General features: G+C 37.5%; 1 protein-coding gene across 1 annotated transcript in view; it reads right to left on the bottom strand.

The window, feature by feature from the left end:
* LOC140737026 (cystathionine gamma-lyase-like) overlaps positions 1-24,153 on the bottom strand; it is a 59,582-nt gene that overhangs the window by 13,466 nt on the left and 21,963 nt on the right. The window contains exons 2-6 of the mRNA XM_073063115.1: positions 21,197-21,278; positions 15,029-15,124; positions 13,834-13,943; positions 11,723-11,854; positions 9,830-9,887 (exon numbers count right to left, since the gene is read on the bottom strand). Of these exons, the coding sequence (XP_072919216.1) occupies positions 9,830-9,887; positions 11,723-11,854; positions 13,834-13,943; positions 15,029-15,124; positions 21,197-21,278 (478 nt within the window). The remainder of the gene's footprint in view (positions 1-9,829; positions 9,888-11,722; positions 11,855-13,833; positions 13,944-15,028; positions 15,125-21,196; positions 21,279-24,153) is intronic.

A 24,153-nucleotide genomic window follows, 5' to 3' on the forward strand; every position in this document is an offset into this window, starting at 1 on the left:
CTGGGTGTCTGACCAGCAGAGAAAGAAGAATCCGTTGGAGTCTGGTGGTACCAAACTAAAGGTGTTTATTAGTAAACTACACAATACAATATCAAAAATGCAAATATACATATAAAACAAGTTAGCAGTAATAAACCTAAAAGTGTAGGAATAATAATAATCAATAATAAACAAGCTCTATCGATGTCTAGGGGTAAATGAATTGTCATATAAAAGTATAAAGTTCAGTTCATAAATGCTGAAGTAGTTATGGTTGTGTTGAAATCGTTGGAGAGAGAGAGAGCGTGAGAGATTAAGCAGCTGCAGTCAGCAAACCTTCCTGTTGCCTTTTGATTCCGTTGCACCGTTGTTGTGGTGGTCATTCAGCTATGACCCCTCCGTCCTTCAGCTAGACCGTTCTTCTGTGGTGGACTCGTCACTCTAGCATGAGTGGACACACACACAAGTCCCCACCGGCCCTGCTGTAACACTGAGTTTTACTGACCGATCTCCTGGTTCGGTCTCTGAAACCCCTCCACCTTTCCTGTGGGTTCCAACACTCAATCAGTGTCCACTGGTGTGTCTGAAGAGTGTCTCTCCAGACCTGTCTTTTTATCCCCACTCACGGGGTCTCAGCTATCCATCAACTCTGAATGACTGTGTCCATCAAATCAGGCCACTCCTGCTATCTCCTGAGAAATGTTAACGAGCAAAGTAGTAGAAGGTAAATAATCCTTGTAGAAGTCATAATACAGTAAATCAACAGTCTCTCTCCCCCTCTTATCTGTAGCAAATGTTCTTGCCTGGGCTTTATCTCTCTCTCTCATGAGCTGCATAACAACAGCAATAGTTCGTAGTTCTCAGGAGGGGGGTTGGGAATGGTTAAATCTGCACCCCATTGTCCATCAGGTCTGTTCATCACTCATAACAATATAAACTGGAATACAATGATTTTAGGAATAAGTGGATAACAGAGCAAGAAATTTGGAACAGGAATTCACAAATAACAGAAAATTCATTGAAGGCAAAAACCAATGGAATAGTTTTAATTCTTCTCGCCATGTGAAGAGACCTGATGTCATGGCCTGTGAGTAGGGTGCAAGAAACTTCAAGGAGGTTAAAGACACCCTGGGTGAATGGAACATATAAGAAAACATATAATACAGAAAATAAATAGGTAATTCACTTTGGTTAAAAAAAAAGGCAAAATATTTGAAAAAGATGCACTGATGAAATCTCATCAAATATAATACCAGTCTACATATTCACTCTACGTATGACAAACTTGCCCACCCAGGAACCCAGTCAGATGATTCTTTGCCGCATTTCCTATTCTGCAAGTATATCCTTCCCTGGCCTCCAGATTTGTATCTGTATACAAGATTTCACCAGACGCTCAACTGCTAAGCATATTCAAGATAGCAGATTGATGGGGGATGTCACGTGATGACGTAGGGTCGAGAAGTTGGAAATCCAGCTCCCTCGTAAAAAGTAATGAAATAGGGTTTAAATGAAGAAGAGTTAACTAATATCTATTAGAAATTACTTATAAGCAACTCGGGAGTATCTTTTGATATGGCTCCTAAACTGAAACAGAAGAAAGCTATTACTTCGAAGACTGCGCAAATCGGTGGGGAAAAAGGCCTAACCGCTTCGGTGAAGCATCGGACTCAAGTTGGATCTCCTCCCGGCAAAGTGCACGGTACTTCTGATGATGAGGGGAAGGAAGTTGTAGCAATGTCGGCGGTCTCTAAGAAGAAACGGAAGGAACGCATGCGCGAAAGTATGTATGGGAAGATATCAACAGAACTACAAAGCCTAACTACGGCTGGAAGTGAAATTGGATCGGAATCGGAAGGAGACACAGACTCTTTGGGAAATTCGGAGGAGGAAGAAAAGGAAAAGAAGAAAGAGATTAAAGGAGACATAAAAGATATCCTGAGATATATAACGAATGAATTAAAATCTATAAGAGCAGATATGATGAAAGAATCAAAAGCTACAAGAATAGATATGACGAATGAATTAAAAGCTATAAGAACAGATATAAAAAGGATACAGAATACACTTGATAATGTGGTGGAAAAACAAAAGAAGATGGAGAAGGAAGTTAAAGAGATGGAAGTAAAAGTGGAAGAAAATACTGAAAAAATAGAAAAAATAGAAAATGATAATTCTGTCTGGATAGCAGAAAGAAAACGGATGCTTGAAAAACTGGATGCACTTGAGAACTCTAGTAGACAAAATAATATTAAAATTGTTGGTCTTATGGAAGGTATAGAGGGAGAAAATCCAATAAAATTCTTTCAAGATTGGATTCCGAAAATTTTGGAAATGGAAGAAGGAAGTCAAGTAATTAAAATTGAAAGAGCACATAGAGCTTTAAGACCAAGATCTCAACAAGATCAAAATCCAAGATCAATTTTGATAAAATGCTTGGTATCAAGATAAAGAAATGATCTTGAAGGCAGCTACTCAGGGTGCCAAAGAGAGAAAAGGGCCATTGATAATAGAAGGGAAAAGAGTTTTTTTTTACCCAGACATAAGTTATGATCTTCTGAAGAGGCGGAAAGAATTTAATCCAGTGAAAAAATCTTTATGGGAAAAGGGTTATAAATTTTTATTGAGCTACCCAGCAAAATTGATAATTTTTCTGGAAAATGGAGAAAGAAGTTTTTTTGCGGAGAAATTTGTACAAGAACTACCCGATGTTCATGAAGAGGACTAATGAATTATAGAAATGCAATGGACTTATGATGAAGATTGAAATAAGGTTGGACTTGATGGACATTTATAAAGAAAAAATAGTCGAGGAGAATTAATTGGGAGTAGAGATATTAATTATTTTCTTTTTTTTTCTTCATTAATATATATATATATTTTTCTTTCTTTTTGCGGGGGAGCTGGAGGAGCTCCTGATCGACGGCTGTGAGTTTCACGTGTACAATCATGGCGATTGCCATGACCCGTAAAATGGGGGGGGGGGGTAATGTTGTGTTCTTTTTATTCGCAACATTAGTGGGGGGGTATTTTGTTTTTTTTCTTATATATTAGTTATCTTTTTTATATTTTTCTTCTTTTTTGCCTGGATGGTTGGGGAGAGACTCATAGCAACATGGAGAATTTTAAAGAGTTCCCAAGGTATTATGAATGACTAATTTGCTTAATTTATTAAGTTTTAATGTTAATGGAATTAATGGGCCTGTGAAAAGAAAGAGAGTTTTTACATATATTAAGAAAATGAAAGGAGATATAGCTTTTTTACAAGAAACGCATTTAACAGAAACAGAACATAAGAAATTAAAGAGAGATTGGGTTGGAAATGTTACTGCAGCTTCATTTAATTCAAAATCGAGAGGAGTTGCAATTTTGGTTAATAAGTCTTTACCAATTAAAATACAAAATGTAATAATTGATTCTGGGGGGAGATATGTAATTATACATTATCAAATTTTTTCAGAATTATGGACTTATATTATGCACCAAATGAAAATGATACAAAATTTATACAAGAAGTCTTTTTGAAATTGGCTGATGCACATGATAAAATATTAATAGGTGGAGATTTTAATTTTTGTTTGGATCCAGTTTTGGATAGGTCAACTAAAGTTGCTACAAAATCAAAAGTAACAAAATTAACTTTATCATTAATGAAAGAATTAAACCTGATAGATATATGGAGAAAAATGAATCCAAGAGAGAGAGATTATTCATTTTATTCAAATAGACATAAAACTTATTCAAGGATTGATTTTTTTTATTATCAAAAAATATTCAAGATAGAGTGAAAAGTGTGGAATATAAAGCAAGAATACTGTCAGATCATTCTCCCTTGATAATGACAATGATAATGATGGATAAGGAGGAATCGATTTATAGATGGAGATTTAATTCAATTTTATTAAAACGTCAAGATTTTTGTGATTTTATGAAAAAACAAATTCAGTTTTTTTTGGATACAAATTTACATTCAGTAGAGGATAAAATTGTATTATGGGAAGCGATGAAAGCATATTTAAGGGGTCAGATTATAAGTTATACATCTAAAATCAAGAAGGAATACGCAGCAGAAATAGATCAGTTGGAAAAAGATATTATAAAGTTAGAAAAAGAATCTCAAAGACACATGACAGAAGAAAAACGAAGACAACTTGTTAACAAAAAATTACAATATAATACACTCCAGACATATCGTACAGAAAAAGTAATTATGAGAACTAAACAGAAATATTATGAACTAGGTGAAAGATCAGATAAAATTCTTGCTTGGCAGTTGAAAACAGAACAGGTTTCTAAAACAATAAATGCAATTAGAACAAGTGTAAATAAGGTTACTTATAAGCCTTTAGAAATTAATGAAACTTTAAAAAAAATTTATACTGAACTATATCAATCAGAATCAAAAAATAAGATTACTGAGATAGATAAATTTTTATCACAAATAACCCTTCCAAAATTAAATTTCAAAGAACAGAAAGGATTAGATATGCCTTTTACATTAAAAGAGGTTGAAGAAGCTTTAGGATCACTTCAGAGTAATAAATCTCCAGGAGAAGATGGTTTTCCTCCTGAGTTTTATAAAAAATTTAAAGATTTATTAATTCCTCCTTTTATGGAATTAATATATCAAGTGGAAAGAATGCATAAACTCCCACAATCTTTTTTAACAGCGATCATAATTGTACTGCCAAAAAAAGATAGAGATCTTTTAAAACCAGCATCATATAGGCCTATTTCTTTGTTGAATACAGATTATAAAATAATAGCAAAAATTTTATCTAATAGAATATCTAAATATTTACCAAAATTAATACATATGGACTAAACAGGTTTTATTAAAAATAGACAATCAATGGATAGTATAACCCGGTTAATTAGTATAATTCATTTGGCACAAAAAAGAGAGGAAATGAGTGTGGCAGTTGCTTTGGATGCAGAAAAAGCATTTGATAGATTGGAATGGGATTTTTTATTTAAGGTATTGGAAAAATATGAATTAGGAAAATCTTTTATACAATGGATTAAAATTCTAAATACTAATCCTCAAGCTAAAGTAGTTACAAATGGTCAGATTTCAACACCATTTTGTTTAACAAGGTCAACTAGACAAGGCTGCCCATTATCACCTGCTTTATTTGTATTGGCTGAATTAATTAGAACAGATTCAGATATTGAGGGCTTTAGAGTTAATCAAGAAGAATATAAGATTAACTTATTTGCTGATGATGTTTTGATTTACTTAACAAACCCATTGCAATCTTTGCAAAGATTATCTTTTAGATTGGAAGAATATGGAGAAGTATCGGGTTATAAAGTAAATTGGGATAAAAGTGAAATTTTACCCCTTACCAATGGAAATTATAATCAATGCCGATTAGCAACTCAATTTCGATCGTCAATAAATGGGATAAAATATTTAGGTATTAGAGTTAATAATGATGTAAAAAATTTATATAAACAAAATTATTTGCCATTATTAAAAAAAGAGGATCTTGATAAATGGATGATATTACCAATAACATTAATAGGTAGAGTTAATGTTGTAAAAATGAATATATTTCCTAGATTGCAATATTTATTTCAAACTCTACCAATACAATTACCTCAGAAGTTTTTTCAAGAACTGAATAAATATGTAAGGAAATTTCTTTGGAAAGGAAAGATGTCAAGAATATCATTGGAAAAATTGACATGTAAATTTGATTTAGGAGGGTTACAACTTCCAAACTTTAAGAATTATTATAAAGCAAATCAACTTAGATTTATTGCATCTTTTTTTGAATAGAATTAGATAAGATAGGAGAAAATACACCAGAAGATTTTATATATAAATGGGAATCCAAATGGATACGGGAAAAAAAAGAATCTCCTATATTAAGACATTTGATTGATTTATGGAATAAGGTAAATATGGATGATGAGATAAAGAAATCTTTATTAGCAAAAAGGACTAATTCAAAATAGGCTTATTCCTTTCACAATGGATAATAAACTTTTACATAATTGGTTTCAAAAGGGGATTAAATATATAGGTGACTGTTTTGAAGGAGGTATATTGATGTCGTTTGATCAATTAAAAAATAAATATAAAATATCAAATAACACTCTTTTCTGTTATTTTCAATTAAAAGATTATTTACGAGAAAAGCTGGGACAAACAATGTTGATGCCAAAACCTAGTGAAATAGAAATATTAATTCAGAAAGGAAAAATTAAAAAATTTACATCTTGTATGTGTAATTTGATTCAAAAGCAGACAATTAAATTAGGAATTCATAAATCAAGACAAAAATGGGAATCTGATCTGAATGTTAAAATTGATGGAAAAAATTGGTCAAGATTATGTTCTGATAGTATGAGAAATACAATAAATGTTCGACTTAGATTAATACAATATAATTTTTTACATCAATTATATATAACACCACAGAAAATAAATAGATTAAATTCAAATATGTCTGACCAATGTTTTCGATGTAAACAAGAAATTGGTACTTTTTTACATTCTACTTGGTCTTGTTCTAAAATTCAACCATTTTGGATTAATTTAAGATTTTTATTGGAACAAATTATTGGAGTACAAATTCCACATACTCCATTGCTATTTTTATTAGGAGACATTGAAGGGACAATAACGAAATTTAAATTGAATAAGTATCAGAAAAAATTTATAAAAATTGCTTTGGCAGTAGCCAAAAAAGTTATTGCAGTTACTTGGAAATCTGATTTAAATTTAACTATGGATCGTTGGAATAATGAAATACATAGTTGTATTCCATTTGAAAAAATTACGTATAATTTAAGAAATGAATATGAGATATTTTTGAAAATTTGGTCACCATACTTACGAAAGATAGGATTAGATACATAGGTCCTTTGAAGATAAAATTATAGTAATTGAGGAAAGTGAAAATAAATATCAAAATTATTTTGAACTCCATGGAACATGTGGGGATCCTCCGATATCCTGGCAATCTTTCTTCTCTTTTCTTTTTTTTTCTTTTTCTTTGGTTAAGGGGAGGGGGGAGGGTTAATATCTGTGCTGCCTTTATGGCAGTTATTTAGTTTATAATATTTTCGCTTAGTAATTTGTTAGCATTTTTTTAGTTAAAGTTAAGATTGTTTAAATCAATTTATTTGTCTGTAATACATCACGGCTGCGATGACGTCACATCCAGGTTCGCCGCGTCTTGTGGGAAAATACCGGTTTGAGATAAACGCAAGGGTGGGGGTTGCTCACATGTGCCGCCACAGTGCTGGTTAAGTTTTCTCTACGCACCAAAGACACAGTGAAAGCAACGCTGTAAGTCATTAGATAATCGATATGTTGAGTTAAAACGTTAACACCGATTCTGTTAAAAGTAACGACGGTCGATAAGGTTTATGTTTTCGTTAGTTAAAGAGTCGGGATAGTTTGTATTGAAGTGTATTTAAAGCAGTCAATGGAGCAGCTAGATTCTGACTGTATGCTGCACTTTAATGTAATGTAGTTTTACCTTTGCAAGTATTCACAATGTAAATGTGATATTTAGAAGGAAACAAACACTGTACCAATCTTGTATTGTTTTATCAACAGTTTTCACCATACGTTAATGTGAAGAGTGAACAGTAAATGGTTAATCTTACTGCGACCTTGTTTTCATTGACTCCGGTTTATCTCGACGTTTACCTCGGCGTTACGTCACACCCGAGCGAGAACGTTACAATATCACTTTTCTTACCATTTCATTATTACATTTATTCTTGTAATTTCTAAAATTCAATAAATAAATATTATTTTTAAAAAGATAGCAGATTGATCTAAATTAATTACAAATGTAAAACACAATAATTAATTGCACAAATATTCACCCCTTTCAAGACACCATTTAGTAGATGCCCCTTTGGCAGCAATTACAGCCTGAGTCTGTGTGGACAGGTCTCCATCAACTTTGCACATCTGGACACTGCAATTTTTCCCCTTCTTTACAAAAATGCTCAAGCTCTGTCAGATTACATGAGGATCATGTGTGAACAGCCCTTTTCAAGTCCAGCCACAAATTCTCAATCGGATGGCCACTCCAGGACATTAATGTTATTGTTTTAAAGCCATTCTTCGGTAGCCTTGGCTTTATTCTTGAGGCCACTGTCTTGCTAGAAAACAAATCTCCCAAGTCACAGTTCTCTTGTAGATTGCATCAGATTTTCCTGTAGTTTACCCTCTACCTTCACAAGTCTTTCAGGACGGGCTGGAGTAAAGCATCCCCACAGCATGATGCAGCCACCACCATGCTTCATGGTAGGGATGGTGTGTTTTTGATGATGCCTAACATAGCATTTAGTCTGATGGCCAAAAAGCTCAATTTTGGTTTAATCAGACCATAGAACCTTCTTCCAGCTGACCTCAGAGTCTCCACATGCTTTCTGACAAAATCTAGCTAAGATTTCATGTGAGTATTTTTTTCCCCAACAGTGGCTTTCTCTTTGCCACTCTTCCATAAAGCTGCAACTGGTGAAGCACCGGGCAACGGTTGTTGCATGCGCAGTCTCTTCCATCTCAGCGACTGAAGCTTGTAACTCCTCCAGAGTTGTCATGGGTCTCTTGGTGGCCTTCCTCACTATCCCCTTCATGCACGATCACTCAGTTTTTGAGGACTGTGTGCTCTAGGTAGAGTTACAGCTATGCCATGTTCTTTCCATTTCTTAATGACTGACTTAACTTATACTCCAAAGGATAGTCAATGACTTGGAAATTTTCTTGTCCTGACTTGTGCTTTTCATGGAGTTGCTTGGAGTGTCTTTTCATCTTCATGGTGTAGTTTTTGCCAGGATACTGGCTCACCAGCAGTTGGACCTTCCAGATACAGGTGTATTTTTACTATAGTCAATTGAAACACCTTGACTGCACACGTCTCCAAAAACAGATCTCCATTTAACTAATTATGTGACTTATCCAGCCAACTGGCTGCCCCAGTGATGATTTGGTGTGTTATGTTAAAGAGCGTGAATACTTATGCAATCGTTTTGTGTTTTAGATTTGTATTTAATTTAGATCACTTTGTAGAGATCTGTTTTCACTTTGACACAAAAGAGTCTTTTTCTGTTGATCGGTGTCAAAAAGCCAAATTAAATCCAGTGTGATTCAATATTGTAAAACAATAAAACATGAAAACTTCCAAGGGGAGTGAATACTTTTAATAGATACTGTATATTTATTAAGGGAATCAAGGAATTATGGCTTTCGAGTAAGAAGTGGCAGTAAAAATACTGAATGGCTGTGAAGGGACCAGAGGCAGAACAGTCTGCTCCTACTTCAACTTTAATCATGTTCTTTGGATTGCAGTTTATCAAATAGACGGGAAAAGACAGGACCAATAAGAGCTAACAACCAATCTTAAAAAATAATCAATTAAAAGGGTAGGAATAAAATCAAGAGAACTAATGATAAAACTGCTAAAGAGAGAGTAGAGACAGAGGCTGGTATCCATCTTGACTATAGAGGTCTGATGGTCACAAAGCAGTGCAGGGAGACAAAGTTTAAAATAATGGTGCTGCGCTTAAAATATCAACTGAAAAAGAAAATACAGAATTTGTTATGCAAAGTAATGCTTTAAAAATTGCTACTCTAAGCAGAGATTTACAGCAACACAGGAAAACTGAAGGTGTGTAGCTTTTGAATAATACTTAACTATTCTAGCTCCATGAGTAATTTGACAACTGGAGTCTGAAGGTGCTGAAATTTTAGCTCTTCTAATGTTTGTAACCGTTAACACAAATAATCACTATACCAGAGCAGAATTTCTTCTATCTTCAGACATCAGATCTCAACATTAAATGCAAATGTAATGTTTTAAATTCTAGATTGTCTCACCATTCATATACTTCGTTGCAGAATACATACAGATGTCAGCACCAAGGGCCAAAGGACGCTGAAGGAATAAGAGAAAGATCATCAAAATAAACATTTTCTTGAATAGACCATGAAATCAACTGAAATTCCAAATATGGTCTTCCAAAATACTGAGAATTGTTGTGAAACAGTGGTTAAATAGGTGGCATGTTGACATATTAAAACTGCATTCACAAATCTACAACTGGAAATATTAAAAATCCTACTCAAGCATATCAACCTGGTGTTTCCTGCATTGGTTTAACAAGTAACTCCAGTCAAGTGATACAGCTGACAAAACAGTAGGTGTGGCACAGTATTAAATATTTTATCTCCTTTCTCATCCTTCCCTGTGACAAACATTTCATTTCACATCCTGAAGAAGACACCCTTTTTCTGAGTGGCAGATATTCTTAGTGCAATATAGCTACTATATACACAAGTTGCAGACCAGTAGAACCATAAGCCAGTTCAAATCAATCTCCAGATACACATATACACGAGGAAATCTGCAGCTGCTGGAAATTCAAACAACACACACAAAATGCTGGTGGAACATAGCAGGCCAGGCAGCATCTAGAAGGAGCATCTATAAGTCCTGACGAAGGGTCTTGGCCCAAAACGTCGACAGTGCTTCTCCCTATAGATGCTGCCTGGCCTGCTGTGTTCCACCAGCATTTTGTGTGTGTTGTTCGCACATATACATGTCCAGTTAAACATCAACAAAAACAAAGCTAATATCTGCACCTCAATCCATAGAAAGATGCTTTATCAATCACCTTATTGAACTCCAGTAATTCGCTCTCCAATTATTTAGCAGTCCTGGTGGTTCAGTTTCTGGTCCACCGAGAGTTGTTTGCCATCCTCCCTTTGAACTCGCCAGAACCCAGTTCCCTATGCTCCCTTTAAACTCAAAGGATTCAAGTAAAATTACTTCTACCGCTTCTCTACTATTGCTGTTCAACCTGCTAAGTTTGTCCAGTAGATTATACCTAAACTCAGAAATATAAATTTGTGAAAAGCTGGTGAAAAGGCATTATTGGCTGGGACCCATGCAAGTGCCCATGGCTACACCTTTGGTCTAGATAAAGCAAAAGAGAAGTTGTTATGGTGAAGACCTGTTGTAACAATCAGAGGAAGATGGCAGTGGTGGGGAATCAGTTGGGTCTCTTATCAAGATAAAAGTGGAGAGCCTTGATGTGGGATAGAAGTGTATGCGGATTGGATGTTACGAGTGAAAATGAGGCGGTCAGGGTTGGGGAACTGGAAGTTGAAGTTGTTGAACGTGTGAAGTGTCACTGATGCAGGTGGAAAAAGACTGAACCAAGCTGGGCAAAATGGAATCAAGATACAAGGACAGAAGTTCAGTGGAGCAAGACCAGACAGAAAAACTGGATCTACTGGGACAGTTAGGCTTGTGGATCTTAGTTTAGAGGTAGAAACAAGCAATGCAGGGTTGGGGAGCAAAGAGTTGGAGGCTGTAGAGGGAAGATCTCTGCAGATGATAAGGTTGGTGATGGTGGCCTGATGCTTCTCAGTGGGGTCCTGGTTCTGGGGCATGTGAACAAAGGTATGTGTGGCCTTGATGAGGTAGAAGTCAGTTTGTCAGACATTTATAGCTGAAAACTTTCCAGAATGTATGGATACGCTGGTGTAAGAAACATTTAAACGTTACTGCATAAATAGAAGGACGTTCAAGTGTATATATTTCTGGCAAATCCTTCAACTATTCAGGATAGCATAGCTCAATAAAATTGCCTAACTAGAATCTGATAAGCCAGAAACCAGAGTCAAAACAAGTCATACTTAACTCGGGAAAATTGTATCCATACTGTAAATGTGAAAGAATAATGTAATTTAAATGATTTGTATTACCTGGAAATAGGCAGACATGAAGGTGTTGTCCACCACCATAATGATGTCTCCACGCTCATGTACAACTTCAGCACAAGCTTTGATGTCAACAACACTCATCATTGGGTTAGTAGGAGTCTCAATCCAGACAAGCTGTAAAAATAACCATAACAGTTTAGAGATAGGGGTTTCCCCAATCTGCCTCAATCTGCTTTTTAGAGAAGGGAAAAGAAAAAAGACAACTGCTTTCTCAGTGACACCAGTAGTGAACAGCTATGGATTAGTGGAGATATTCTTATCAGTTTTTTTTTAAAATTAAGACTATTTTCCACTAATACAAGAGTATGTGGTGAAGTTTATTTCAAGGATTTTATCGTTACTTATTTTCCCATTTCCAACCTACATCCTTTTAAATCTGGTCTTAGATTTGGTGCATCCATCCTATTGCCGTCTCTATATGTTTAATGCAACGTGAGGACATTAAAAGGAAACGTCCAAGAGGGCGATGGGAAGCACTGTTATATATCCACAATGAAAGCACTATGGGTTTTCAAAGAAATTACCCCATTTGTACTTTGGGTCTGTATATTTATCACTCCTTTAGTCTGAAGAGTGCTTTTGCAGCCTGCAAAACAACAAAAGTCATGATATGTCAGTGAAAATGTAGAGAAGATGTTTCCTATAGTGGGTGAATCTAGGACCACCTCTGAATTGAGGAACATCTATTTAGAACAGAGGAATTTCTTTAGCTCAGAGAGTACGGAATCTGTGGAATTCATTGCCATGGACAACTGTGAAGACCAAGTCATTGGGTACGTGGACGTTGATCAGATCTTGATTAGTGAGGGTATCGAAGGTTACAGGGAGAAGTCAGGAGAATGGGGTTGAGGGAGATAATAAATCAGTCATGATGAAATGGTGGAGCAGACTTAATTGGTTGAATGGCCCTAATTCTGCTCCTGTCTTATGGTCTTACGATAATAAACCTGATTCTGATTTACCAGTCCTTGAATACTGCAAAATAATCATTTCAAGTTCAGAGAAGGGTTAGAGCAAGGATCAAAAATCAAGAATTAACTTTATCTGCCATATACATTTACGTGTATTAGAAATTTACAGGGTGTAACATGCAACAGAAGACAGTATCATTCAACAATTATAAAGTACAGAGAATTATATAAAAATAAATTTAGATGTTGAAGTACGGATATAGGATAAAATGTGTATAAATACATAAATACCAGCATGTATTTACAATGTAAACAACACTATATAAAGTGGTTTAAAGTGTTTATAGTGCAGTCCAGTGACAGGGGTAATAAATAGAAAGGTAGGGGGGTGGGTGAGGGGGGCTAACTAGAATGGTTGATCAGATTAACTGCCTGGGGGGAAGAAACTTTTAAGATGGCATGATGTTTTTGTTTTAATTAAACCTATAGCATGTTCTAGGAGGCAGCTTTTGGAAAAGTATGTTTGCAGGGTGGATAGTGTCCTCAATGAATTTTCCTACCAGATTCTTTGTTCTGAACACATACAAGTACCGCAGAGATGGTAGGGTGTAGCCAGTGATCTTTTCTGCTGACCTGACAGTTTTAGGTTTTCGTATATTTTGTCTATTTTTATTTCTTCTACTTTCCAGAAACAGACCAATCTAATCATACTCATTCTTCCTAGAAAATGTCAAAACTCATGTCTCCCTCATAATATTCTTTCTGAAACTACAGGAAAGAACAAATTTAATTTTCAGTGAAACTAAGTTTTGTATTTCTGGAAAATAAAACATGCCACCCTATTTTTGTTTACAAACCAATTCTATTCAACCGTCCCTTGTATTGTATTGGTCATCCCAGCATGCACCCTGCCAATCCACACCTTCAAAACGACATTTCAAACATCAATTTTAATCTTGGAAAATGGCTGACGATTTTTGAGTCCTAGTTGTGAATTCATCTTATTTTAAAGATATTGCACCATTTCACATTGTAGTTATCACAAAGAAAATTGCACAAGGTAAGTGAACTGCTCGCTGTTACGATAATTGACCACGATGGCTACAGAAAATAATCAAGATGGAAAGAACCAGATAAAAAGTCTGCACATTTTTTTTTTAATCTTGCACGAAGTTCATCTACCTTGGTGTTTGGTTTAATTGCTTCCTTCAGGCACTTCAATGATGTGCAGTCTACGAGAGATATTTCCAAACCCATTTCAGATGCAACTCTGCTGAAGTACCTGTTAGTTCCTGAAATACAGATTAACCAGATCTTAAAAACATATTGTGTAATACTATGTTTTGTTGTTAGAGCAAGATCTTATCATCCCTCCTTACACTAAAGGCAATACAGGATAACAAAATGCCATATCCTACGTCCCCAGATTCCATACTATTTTAAGCCATGGATAGTGTTTTGTGCTCCAAATGTCTACTAAACTTCAAGTGAAGGGATAGAGAGAGGAGGACTCCAATGAGTGTAGGAAGCAGTGCTCTAAGTACTGTGCATATATGTGCATGAAAAGGTGCAACATGGTGTCAGTAAATATATCTGCTTTATAATAATGGTAACTCTCACATTGAAGGTTTTATGCCAAAATAGTCTGTTTGAGACATATAAAGACCACCACTTACTGAGTAACCAGTTCAACCGACGAAACATACCTAATCAGCCAACCCTGTCCAAATATGCATTTGGACAATTTTCCTACTAAGGCAGTGAAAAGGATTTAAACGAGACAGAGGTAAATAGGAGATTGTGTGTACGTGTGCAATGAAAGCTTCCTGGACCAGTCCTACAACATGCATGGAGTATCTGGGGTTTCCGCTTTCCCTCTGGTTCCAACAAAGCAACCAAGTAACTGGAGGTGTATTCAGTTTGCCTCAACTTGGCAGGAAAGGGTGGTATGGTAGCACAGTCGTCAGCACAGGTAACCCAGGTTCAAATCCACCTTATGTCTGTAAAGGAGTTTGTATATACTCAATAAATAAGCATACCTGCTCTTCCCATTAAAAAAGACAGTAGGGTCCTAATCCTAAAATACTGGAGGAACTCAGTGGATCAGGCAGCACCTATGTAAATAATTAAACTGACGACGTTTCGAACCAAGAGCCTTCTTCAGGACTCTGGGTCAGATCTGATCTGTATATTTATTCATAAACACACCACCAAAATTCATGGACAAACATTCTTGACAGACTCTCTTGGCATCTCAGTTGGAAAGCCGGCAAGCATTTTAACTGCTTGTTAACCAAATTCTGGAATGCAAAGTATTTTAAACAGGCCTTCATAAAATGTTATGTACTTATAAATGAAAATGAATTTTGAAGTATACCTCCATATACATCGTTCATGCAAATAATGCCATCACCAGATTTCAATAAGTGTGCAATTGTCATCGTAGTTGCCAGACCAGATGCAAATGCCAAGCCTGCAATCAGAGAGAACGAAACGCCAAACATTACTGTACCAAATAATATGGAATATATACCATACTGTGCAACAGAATACTGCTGCAAAAAAAAACCAACAAATTTCCTGGCATACATGAGTGATGATAAACCTGATCCTCACATGGGCTCTATTGTGAACTGAGAGTGAGAAGAGGGCAGGGAGAGGGGAAATCATGGTTGTGAAAGGGGTTGGGAGAGGGGAGAGCGCAGGAAACAACAGACAGATATTCTGTAATGAATGATAAGCAAATCGTTTGGAATCAAATGATCTTGCCTGGTGCCTCAGGGCTGGGAGTGTCTGCACCCACACCTCCTCCCTTGCACTCATACTCTGGCACCTGTCCCACACCCCTCCCACAATGCTCCACTCTCACCAATCCCAACATCCTCTGCTCCAGCCAGATTTGCAAACTCGCTCTCTGCTCCATGTCGACAAATACAGCACTGTGCAAAAGTCTTAGGCACCCTAACTATATATATGTGCCCAAGACATTTGCACAGTACTATAAATATAGAAACAAATTTGCTGCAAATATTCAGGAAGTCAGGGCACTCCTGCTGGTAAAGAAACAGAGTTAACGTTTCAAAGCAAAGACACGCAGTTCTTTTCCTGAATGCATAAAATGTGCAGTTTCTTTTGAGTGCTGTGTCCATTTACCTTTTAGTAAAATATTACTGCAATGCTCTGTAAGCCCAAAAACTATACAAATCAAGAATGTGTTGGGTTTAACCTCTGCAATCTATGGAGAGTTATGCAGAGCTAGGTCAACGCCCAGCTACAGCAAGTCTGAGACATGTCCTCCTTTGAACTGGCTCTTCCTACATGGCTGGTTGATCAACTCCACTGACAGCTCTTTTATCCCATATGCTAGAGAATGGAGTTTAAAACTGCCAGTCCAAGATTTTTTTTAAGTTTAGAAATGTTAAAAGATAAAAATAAATCAAGATATACTGGTACATTTCCAAGATAAAATTTACCAATGGACATTAACCTTATTTTGAGGTTTAATAGGAATTATTTTACTTAAGAGCTGTAAAAGTTTGTATCTTTTTCTCTTAAGGGCTAACTATAGCTTGAATCAGATGGTGGCTATGACAATGCTGCAGAAATTCCACAACGGGCATGCAGGATCGGTTATGAAGGAAACAAACTGCGGAAGTGCATACTGCGTCCAGAGAGGGCCTCCAACATCCATAGTTGATTAAAAACATGATATTGTGAAATGTGGTTCCGGAGAAAATGCAGTGGGGAAATTAGTAGAACACTGCTGTATGACCCATGGAGAGACCAGACTTTGAAAATGTTGGAACAAGAGCAGCCCCTTCAGACTACCTTTCAACTGAAGAGTGGAACATCAAAACATTGTAGCTTTGGCCACAGTCTGCAGATTTCTACCAGATAGAACCATAGAACATTACAGCACAGAAACAGGCCTTTTGGCCCTTCTTGGCTGTGCCAAACCATTTTTTTGCCTAGTCCCACTGGCCTGTACCTGGCCCATATCCCTCCATACACCTCTCATCCATGTACCTGTCCAAGTTATTCTTAAATGTTAAAAGTAAGTCCGCATTTACCACTTCATCTGGCAGCTCATTTCACACTCCCATCACTCTCTGTGTGAAGAAGCCCCCCCCCCCCCCAATGTTCCCTTTAAACTTTTCCCCCTTCACCCTTAACCCATGTCCTCTGGGTTTTTTCTCCCCTAGCCTCAGTGGAAAAAGCCTGCTTGCATTCACTCTATCTATACCCATCATAATGTTATATACCTCTATCAAGTCTCCCCTCATTGGGGGGGACATCACGTGATGACGTAGGATCGGGACGCAGGGACCCAGCTCTCCCGTAAAAAGTTAATAAATTAATGTTTAAATGAAGAAAAGTTAGTCAATACTTTCTAAAAGTTACTTATAAACGACTCCGGACTGTGTCAAGCTATGCCTCAAGGAAGGAAGATGAAGAAAACTAATACTGGGAAGACTACGCAAGTTGGAACAAGAACAAGGCCCACATCTACCGAGGAACTGCAGTCTCAGGTACATTATATCACCGGCGATACGGAAAGGAGACTGTGGCAACATTGGCCACAGGAAAAGACCATCGTGAGCTGCGCAAACGCGAAGGATGGAGCATGCGCAAACGGGAGCAACAAGAACTACAAAGCCCAGCTACCACTGCAACTGAAAGTGTTAGCGAATCAGAGGGAGAGTCAAATCTCTCGGAAGGATCAGCTGAAGAAGGAGATAAAAGTCCTTCTAGAAATATAGAAAAGACTTTGAGGCAAATAATGCGTAAATTAGACACATTAAAAGTAATTAAAAATAATCAAAAAATACTCGAAAAAAAAATGACCAATATGGAGACTATGCTTGATAAAATGGCAAAGAGACAGGAAAAAATGGAAAAAAGAATTACGGACTTGGAAACTACAACGGAAGATATGGTTGAAAGAATGGACAAAATGGAAAAGGAAAATACTGCTTGGACATCAGAAAGAAAACAATTTATGGAAAAAATTGATAAGCTTGAAAATCTCAGTAGACGAAATAATATTAAAATTGTTGGACTTAAAGAAGATATAGAAGGAGAAGATCCAATAAATTTTTTTCAAAAATGGATCCCTAAAACATTGAAAATGGAAAGAGAAACTCCAATTGAGATTGAAAGGGCGCATAGATCTTTAAGGTCAAGACCTCGAGCTGATCAAAACCCACGATCAATTTTGATAAAATGCTTACGATATCAAGACAAAGAAAAGATCCTGAAGGCAGCTGCCCAAAGTGCCAAAAATAGAAACGGGCCACTGATGATAGCAGGGAAACCAGTTCTTTTTTATCCGGATATAAGTTACAACCTGTTGAAGAGAAAGAAGGAATTTAACCCAGTGAAAAAAGCCTTATGGGAAAAGGGTTATAAATTTACAATGCGTCATCCAGTAACACTGATACTTTTTTTGGAGGAGGGAAAAATTTTTTTTTTCCGATTATCGTAAAGCGGAGGAGTTTGTACAAGAACTTCCATCTATTCGCTAATTACATATAGAGGCTTCCAAACGTAATGGATTAAAGATGAAGATAGACCAAAGGAACAGAAGTGATGGACATTTATGGATATTATAGAAGAGTAAAGCAAAATTTTAGAAATACTAAATGAGAATAGTATTTTTTTTTCTCTTCTTATACATATACTTTTTTATGTTGCGGGGGGGGGGGGGGCTGGGAGGCTGTGGATCGGTTACTGCGGGATTCACGTGTGTAATCATGGCGGTTGCCATGACCCGTACAGCAGAGGGGGGGGGTAACGTTGTGTCTTTTTTCCACAATATTAGTAGGGGGGTATTTTCTTTTTCCTCTATATTTTAATTTTTTTCTATCTTTTTGCCTGGATGATTGGTGGGGACACACATAGCAACATGGAGATTTTTATAAAGATTTCCCAGGATACCACGAAAGTGGAAAGATTAGGTATTATTATAGATTGGAGTAATATAATAAAAAAAATGACTAATCTACTAAATTTTTTAAGTTTTAATGTTAATGGGCTTAATGGGCCAGTAAAAAGAGAAAGAATTTTAGCATATATTAAAAAAAAATGAGAACTCCGTGGGGCATGTGGGGATCTTCCAACATCCAGGCATTCCCTTTTTTTTTCTTATTTTTTTAATAGGGATGTTAGGGGGGAGGGGTTAAGGGGAGGGGGGCTGGGTAACACTTTTTTTTTCATACACATTTATACTGTAACTATTTGAAAACAATAAAAAAAGTTTATTTTAAAAAAAAAGTCTCCCCTCATTCTTCTATGCTCCAGGAAATAAAGTCCTAACCTATTCAACTTTTCTCTGTAACTCAGTTTCTCAAGTCCCGGCAACATTCTTGTAAACCTTCTCTGCACTCTTTCAACCTTATTAATATCCTTCCTGTAATTCGGTGACCAAAACTGCACACAATACTCCAAATTCGGCCTCACCAATGCCTTATACAACCTCACCATAACATTCCAACTCTTATACTCAATACTTTGATTTATAAAGGCCAATGTACTGTTACGAAGGATGAACAACTCTGATGGGCAGAAGGGTGCAGAGTCGCCAATGCCCCCCCCCCCCCTTTTTGGAGAATCGCAAATCGCTACTATTTCGATGCTGTTATCAAGGAAGTAAGAGAGACAAAGGAAATCTGCCAGGGCAGTTGTTATTGATAACAGCTCATGAAAGTTAATGAGAGAGAGACATAGCTAAGAGGTACCACAAAAGAGGAGCGGAACCATTGATTTACTGCTATTGTCTTTTGTAGAAGGATTGTTTACTTGGTACAGTTCTATTCATTGAAACCCCTCAGGGGGCAACCAGAGTGGGCTGGTTTGATGGGTTACATCATCCCAACCTGATTGACACCTGAGACCCCGTGAGTGGGGATAAAAATGAGGACTGGGGTAACACCCCTCAGACGCACCAGGAGAAACGCTAGTGAGCATCAGAACCCCCACGAGACAGGGTGGGAGATCGGAGACCGAACGAAGGGTCGGTAAATTTTAACTCACAGTGTTTTGTAGCGAGACCGGTGGGGGCTTGTGTGTGTGTCCACCCTTGCCTGGGTGACGAGTCCACCATGGAAGAATGGTCTAGCTAAAGGACGGCGGGGTCATACCTGAATGGCCACAACAACAACGCATCGACGGATCAAAATCGTAAAGGAAGGTTGGCAAGATAATAGCTGTTACTGTTCACACGTTTTCTCTCTCTCTCTCTTTCCAACAATTGCAACACATCGACAAACAACTACCGCAGCCTGCATGAACTGAACTGAACTTTATATTTCCATCTGACAATTCATTATTCCCTAGACAACGATAGAGCTTGTTTCATTAGTGATTATTATTATACCCGCACTTTTAGGTTAGTATTGCTAACGTATATTCTCTGTATATTCGCATTGATATTATTTTGTATATTTTTGCTAATAAATATTGTTGAAAATAGTATCACCAGACTCCAATGGACACTTGTATCTTTGCTGGTAAGAGACCCAGTTACGGGGTTCGTAACAGTACCAAAAGCTCTCTTTACGACCCTATCTACCTGTGACACCACTTCTAGGCAATCTTGTATCTATATTCCTAGATCCCTCTGTTCTACTGCACTCCTCAGTGCCCTACCATTTACTTTGTATGTTCTACCTTGGTTTGTTCTTCCAAAGTGCAATACCTCACACTTGTCTGTATTAAACTCCATCTGCCATTTTTCAGCCCATTTTTCCAGCTGGTCCAGATCCCTCTGCAAGCTTTGGAAACTTCCTCACTGTCCACTACACCTTCAATCTTTGTATCATCAGCAAATTTGCTGATCCAATTTATCACATTATCATCCAGATCATTGATATAGATGACAAATAACAATGGACCCAGCAGTGATCCCTGTGGCACACCACTAGTCACAGGCCTCCACTCAGTGAAGCAATCCTCCACTACCACTCTCTGACTTCTCCCACTGAGCCAATGTCTAATCCAATTTACTACCTCACCACATATACCTAGCAACTGAATCTTCCTAACTAACCTCCCATGTGGGACCTTGTCAAAGGCCTTACTGAAGTCCACGTAGACAACATCCAATGCCTTCCCTTCATCCACTTTTCTTGTAATCTCCTCGAAAAACTCTAATAGATTTGTTAAACATGACCTACCACGTACAAAGCCGTGTTGACTCTCCCTAATAAGGCCCTATCTAAATACTTGTAGATCCTATCTCTTAGTACTCCTTCCAATATATCTGCCTACTACTGACGTCAAACTTACTGGCCTATAATTTCCTGGATTACTTTTAGAGCCTTTTTTAAACAACAGAACAACATGAGCTATCCTCCAATATATGCATTAATTTGCTTAATGAGTTGCCATCCAGCATGGTATTGTGGTATGGGCATATTGTTATTTTAGAAATGATTCCACCAAAATAGAGAACAATGTCAGCCCTGGTAACAGCCTTTTAGTGCTTTAATATCCTGCCGTCTAGGCAATGCCAAACAATAAAAGAAACACCAACACTATGACTTACAGTACTTTGCTCCATCAAGTGCTGCAACAGCTTTCTCCAAACAGTTCCGTGTTGGATTTCCACTGCGGCTATATTCAAAGCCCTGTAGAGAAGTCCAGAATCAGACACGTTAGCTGTACAATAGATTCACAAAATAAAGCCTCTGCAAATGAAGCAACATAATCCTCTGACATAGGAACAAAAGCAAAACCAAAGGGTTCTTTACTGTCAACTGTTTTAGACTAAATGCAGTGAACACTACCATTGCTAGTCATTATCCTCTGAGGCTTTTTTAAAATAAATAAACACTTCTGCAGCTACTAACCCTTGCATGACACGGTTCTGAATGTGATGGGTAATTTACCACAATCTCTCTGCAAGGCTTTTAAAAAAATATATACAAGAGGAGCACCTACAACATTACACTGGGACCAGAGTAGATCTGTTATAGTATTCTTGGTAACATTCACTGGTGCATAACACTGTACTCAGAAGAAAACATCTGTTTGAGCAGCATCTGCTACGTCCCAGCTCGAGGAACCCCAGTTCAACTCTGAGCTCCTGTGCTCTGTGTGGAGTTCACACTGTGACCATGTGGGTTTCCTCCCACATCACAAACTCTTGCAGACTGGTAAACTACCGGACTCCTAATGTGCAAGTAGGTGATAGAGTAAGTTAGGAGGGGTAGAAAAATGCTGGGAATGTGAACTGACAGATTACAGGGAAAATCAATGGGGGACTATGGTTGCTCTAGGAGTCGCCATAGACCTGCCAGGCTGAATGGTAGCCTTTTATATCGTATGTGGCCATGCCAGAACCTCCAGCAGTATTCACTAGCAATAAAACTGCCCCCATGGGTCAGAGTAAAGAGGCTGCCTGTGAGGGCTGAGTGAGTGGTGCTGTTTTGGTGTGGGCTGGAGGCACTTGCCCCATCTGATTACCTGTTTGAATGCTGGAAAGCGATGCACAGTCAGCAAACGAGAAGGGGACGTGGTACTTCCAACTGGAGGTTATGAGAGAAAGTTTGGGATTTTGGTGATCTATCAGGACAAGGAGCAGCTACTTCCAGTTTCCAGCTATGGTCCACACTCACCATGCTGGACACTGGCCCAAGCTCTACATCGAGTGGTCATGCCACTTACCCAACCAAATGTCTCCAGCTCTCACTAGCAGCTCCTCTACACCAGGCTGGAGAAAGATTAGTAAATTTCAGCCAGCCACAGCAACAGGGAGGCAAAGGCTCACAAGAGGTTCCTGCCGATGTTTCCAGCACAGCAGTAAGGAGTGCAGAGTTTTGTTGCACTTCCTTGGCACAGCTACAGGCAGGGCAGGTTCCTAGTACAAAAGCACAGTCAATAGCTCTTCTCTATGCAATGCTATAATGAGCTCTTTTGGTCCCTAGAATTCACCTTCTGGGAATACGTCCTATACACTAGGCCCGAGGTTCTCAACGCGGGCCATCTGGACCCCAGGGTATCACGCTTGTTTTCAAAGAGGCCACAAGTAAAAAAAAAACAAGAAACTGGGGGCACAAGTGTTTCTGAATAAGTTTCCTGTTTTAGTGAAATATTGCTAAATATATAAATATATAAAAAAGAATATATGTAATTCAATTGGTACCCTGAATTAAATGGATGAGAAAATATGCCAGATGATGTAAGACAGGCAGCAAAACAGCTCAACCTGTGTGTGAGTGACTGAGTGAGTGTGTCTATCTATCTGTCTGTGCACAGCACGTCAATTGCTATCTCCGTTCCCGTTTTTAACCATGCACAAATCACCGTTCGCACCCCACTTCACATCAACCCCAATCACAATCTGCAAATTGGGTGGGGCTGTCTGCAGCAGGAGGCTGGTTCTGTTTGCCTTCATGAACATTCAATGACCCGCCTGCGTGTGTTACAATACTTGCAAACCGTGACATGAAGGCTGCAGTTACTGCGGGGGAGCGTCATCACACAGAAACGGTGAAACTGCAGAGGCGAGAACACGTGAAGTCTAACACTGAATCACCATGTACCACTAAATCCATCAAATCTCTGATTCTTGTCATTTGGTGAAAGGAAGTTCAATTCAAATTTCTTGATAGTATTGTAGCATTTCTAAGTGATAAGCAGCTTGAAGAACAAATTGTTACTGATAAGTCTTACATATTTTACCTGTCAGATTCTTTTAAAAAACTGAGTTTATTAAACAAACAGTTACAAGGAAATAAAAACTGCAATCTCATATTATACCACTCTCCTTGAAAAACTGAAACTTTTCAGCAGCAATATTGGACGTCGCAAGTATATTCAATTTCCTTCACTGGCCACTCTTAAAATAGAATTGCAGGACGATGATCTGATTGTACACCTTGATCATTTGAAGCAACTGCACACTGATATGGAATTTCAGTTCCGATTCCTGCTGGAGATGTGTATTCCAGATTGGGTGGTGGATCCATTTGGGGTGAATGTGAATGATGTTGAGCTGCAGAGTGATATAACAGCTCAAGTAAAATTCAAACACAGCAAGCAGAATTTCTGGATAACTAGTGATATTCAAAATAAGTTTCCACAGTTCGGGGAGAAAGCAAAATTGTTTTTAATTGGATTTCCCACCTCTTATCTAGTTGAATGTGGTTTCAGTCAAGCTCTTCACCTGCTATCAAAAGCTCATAACCCTCTAGATGTTGTGAAGAGGTGATCTTCGATAATCTTTAACAAAGTTGCAACCAGATATTCAAAAACTCGCTAGTTTGCATCAGTTGCAAGAATTTACTAAATACCCAAAAGACATTATATGAAGTGTATTTTCCATTGCTGGTTGGAAGAATATTTTATAAATATTACAAATCAAGTATCCTATTCAAAGTTTTGAATGTTTATTTTTCATATACACCTGTAACATTATATTTAACATATAATACCTATAACTTGTTAAATCATAAGTATTAGAATACTTAGAGCAGTTGACCAAAAAAACTTCAGCAACTA

The sequence above is a fragment of the Hemitrygon akajei genome, chromosome 12, assembly GCF_048418815.1.
Source record: "Hemitrygon akajei chromosome 12, sHemAka1.3, whole genome shotgun sequence".
In the NCBI taxonomy this organism is placed as follows: domain Eukaryota; kingdom Metazoa; phylum Chordata; class Chondrichthyes; order Myliobatiformes; family Dasyatidae; genus Hemitrygon; species Hemitrygon akajei.